General features: G+C 35.2%; 1 protein-coding gene across 1 annotated transcript; it reads left to right on the top strand.

Annotated features, from left to right (window-relative positions):
* The first annotated feature begins 512 nt into the window (after positions 1-512).
* LOC107593082 (uncharacterized) lies at positions 513-1469 on the top strand. Its single transcript, XM_016282665.1, has 3 exons — positions 513-756; positions 943-1245; positions 1336-1469. The coding sequence occupies exons 1-3, from the start codon at positions 513-515 to the stop codon at positions 1467-1469; spliced, it is 681 nt and encodes a 226-aa protein (XP_016138151.1).
* The last annotated feature ends 1313 nt before the right edge of the window (positions 1470-2782 follow it).

A 2782-nucleotide genomic window follows, 5' to 3' on the forward strand; every position in this document is an offset into this window, starting at 1 on the left:
ACTGGAGTAGTTCTTTGTACTGACAGACAGAAGAGTTCCTTCATTAGACTTCCCCCATTCTCTCATATGGTTGGAAGAAATGTTTTGTGTACTTATTTTTTTCTGTTTATGGCATCTGGTTAGTGAGTTATACGTGTTTTTATGGCTTCAGGTTGAGTAAAGTCAGATTAACTAAAATTCTGTCATACTCACCCTCATGTTGTTCCAAACCTGTTTGATTTTCTTCTGTGGAACACAAAACATGTTCTGTGTGTGTGTGTGTGTGAAAGAAATGCATGCCAGTGAGGTCCAGTGCTGTATTGGATCCCTTTAGCTTTCACTGTATGTCTTCAAAATATCTTCCACAGATGAAAGAAAGTCAAACAGGTGTGGAACAACAGAACAAATGATGACAAAACATAAATTTTTGGGTGAACTGTTCTTTTAATCTTGCTAATTTGGTTTGCTTGGTTCAGATACAGATGGAATGAAGATGTCAGTGATGGAGGGAGATTCTGTCACTCTACACACTGATGCTACAAAATATACGTTACATACAGTGGAGGTTTGGACCTGAAAAAGCATTTATAGTCATTCAATTTAATAAGGCGGCACCTGCTATTAATTATTTTAATGCTGAGAGATTCAGAGACAGACTACAGATGAACAATCAAACTGGATCTCTGACCATCAGGAACATCAGAACAACAGACTCTGGACTTTATCAACTACAGATGATAAAATACATACCGTTTTATTTCAATGTTACTGTCTATGGTGAGTATTTCAATTGAATGTACATATTTATGAATATTTATGCATTTCTTTCTTGAAAGCTTGTGATAAACTCAAACCGAATTTCTTAAAAAGCTGAAAATAAGTGTCAACAACAATAATAATAATAATAATAATAATCTATTAATAAATATATTCTTATTTTGTCTTATGTTTGATATTTTCCAGCTCGTCTGCCCATTCCTGTCATCACCAGAGACTCTTCAAACTGTTCATCCTCATCATCAGGATCATCACAGCAGAACTGTTCACTGCTGTGTTCAGTGGTGAATGTGGGTCATGTGACTCTCTCCTGGTACAAAGGAAACAGTTTATTGTCCAGCATCAGTGTGTCTGATCTCAGCATCAGTCTCTCTCTACCTCTGGAGGTGGAATATCAGGATAACAACACCTACAGCTGTGTGCTCAACAATTCCATCAGCAACCAGACCACAAATCTGGACATCAGTGGACTCTGTCAGACATGTGCAGGTACATCAATGTGGATATTAATATAATTTAAAAAATAAGAAATGTTTGTCAAATGTAGGTTCTCAATAAAACAAATTTTTCTACCTTCAGATCGAGTCCACTGTTGTGGTTTCACTGAAGCTGTGATTCGATTGGTCATCTCTGCTGTGGTGGGCGTGGCTACTGTTGCCATAGTGGTTTATGACATCAGATCTAGAAGAGCTCTGACATCAGTCCCTGAATAATGGTCATGAAAAATCTGGGAACATAGAATTGAACAATTACTGGACAGGAAATTAATACAACCTTGATGAAATTTGAATATAGATATTTTCTGCTGGAAAATGTCTCATAAATTAAATATTGATCTTGTGTGGAGTAAAACTTACTTGCAAGTCATGGTGAAGTTTAGTTGGTGAGTGAATTGTGCTTTGAATTGTTCTTTTGAGTCGGTTCTTTTCAATGAATCAGTCAAACGGTTCACTATTTGGTCTGAATCAAAATTATCCTTATCCAATAACCTCAAACGACTGGAAAAGCCAGAAATCATTTTATATGCTCAAATACTAACAAATTAACTATAGGCTATGTAAAGAAGCAGTATCTATGTTATAATTAAACTAAAATAACATGAATCTGGTTCTCAGCACACATACATCACTGAGACGTCTATTTGACATCTGCATTTACATCTGCAAAATGTATTTTTTAAAGTTTACTCGTTTGCAATATCCCAGATAGCACACGTACGTCTGCAAGATGTCTGTTAAAGATATCTTCATCTGGAAAGCATCTGCTGTGTACAAACATCTGATAGATGTCTTGTAAGATGTCAGTTTTACATGCATTCTAAATCATTAACATCTTAAAGACATCTTCTAAACGTCTATTTGACATCTGATAGGAAACGTCCTATAGACGTAATGCAGATGAGCAAACACTCTAAAAATACGTCTTGCAGATGTAAATGCAGACGTCAAATAGACGTCTCCGAGATGTAGAACTCACACATACATGCGTATGCACATATACACTGTATATACAATATGAATGTATAAGTGATGAATTTGTTGATGAATTTTATGCAACTGAACTGAAACAATACTGAACTGACTTGAGCTGTATAATGACACTATTGACTTGCTGCTTTAAAGGCAGAATTTGAATTTGTTGTGAAGCTGCTGTGAAATAATCTATATTGTATAAAGTGCTTTAGAAATAAAGTTGACTTTCTGAATTGGCTTGAATGCATATTCAGTGTGTATATATACAGGTGCATCTCAATAAATTAGAATGTCGTGGAAAAGTTCATTTATTTCAGTAATTCAACTCAAATTGTAAAACTTGTGTATTAAATAAATTCATTGCACACAGACTGAAGTAGTTTAAGTCTTTGGTTCTTTTAATTGTGATGATTTTGGCTCACATTTAACAAAAACCCACCAATTCACTATCTCAACAAATTAGAATATGGTGACATGCCAATCAGATAATCAACTCAAAACACCTGCAAAGGTTTCCTGAGCCTTCAAAATGGTCTCTCAGTTTGGTTCACTAG

This window comes from Sinocyclocheilus grahami, unplaced genomic scaffold (genome assembly GCF_001515645.1).
Source record: "Sinocyclocheilus grahami isolate Dianchi unplaced genomic scaffold, SAMN03320097.WGS_v1.1 scaffold163.1, whole genome shotgun sequence".
Lineage (NCBI taxonomy): Eukaryota > Metazoa > Chordata > Actinopteri > Cypriniformes > Cyprinidae > Sinocyclocheilus > Sinocyclocheilus grahami.

Bases quoted from the DNA above. Each gene is read 5' to 3' on its own strand.
- LOC107593082 (XM_016282665.1), top strand. From the start codon at position 513: ATGCTACAAAATATACGTTACATACAGTGGAGGTTTGGACCTGAAAAA. The intron at 757-942 runs GTGAGTATTTCA...GATATTTTCCAG, and splicing joins TTTCAATGTTACTGTCTATG to CTCGTCTGCCCATTCCTGTC. The intron at 1,246-1,335 runs GTACATCAATGT...TTCTACCTTCAG, and splicing joins ACTCTGTCAGACATGTGCAG to ATCGAGTCCACTGTTGTGGT.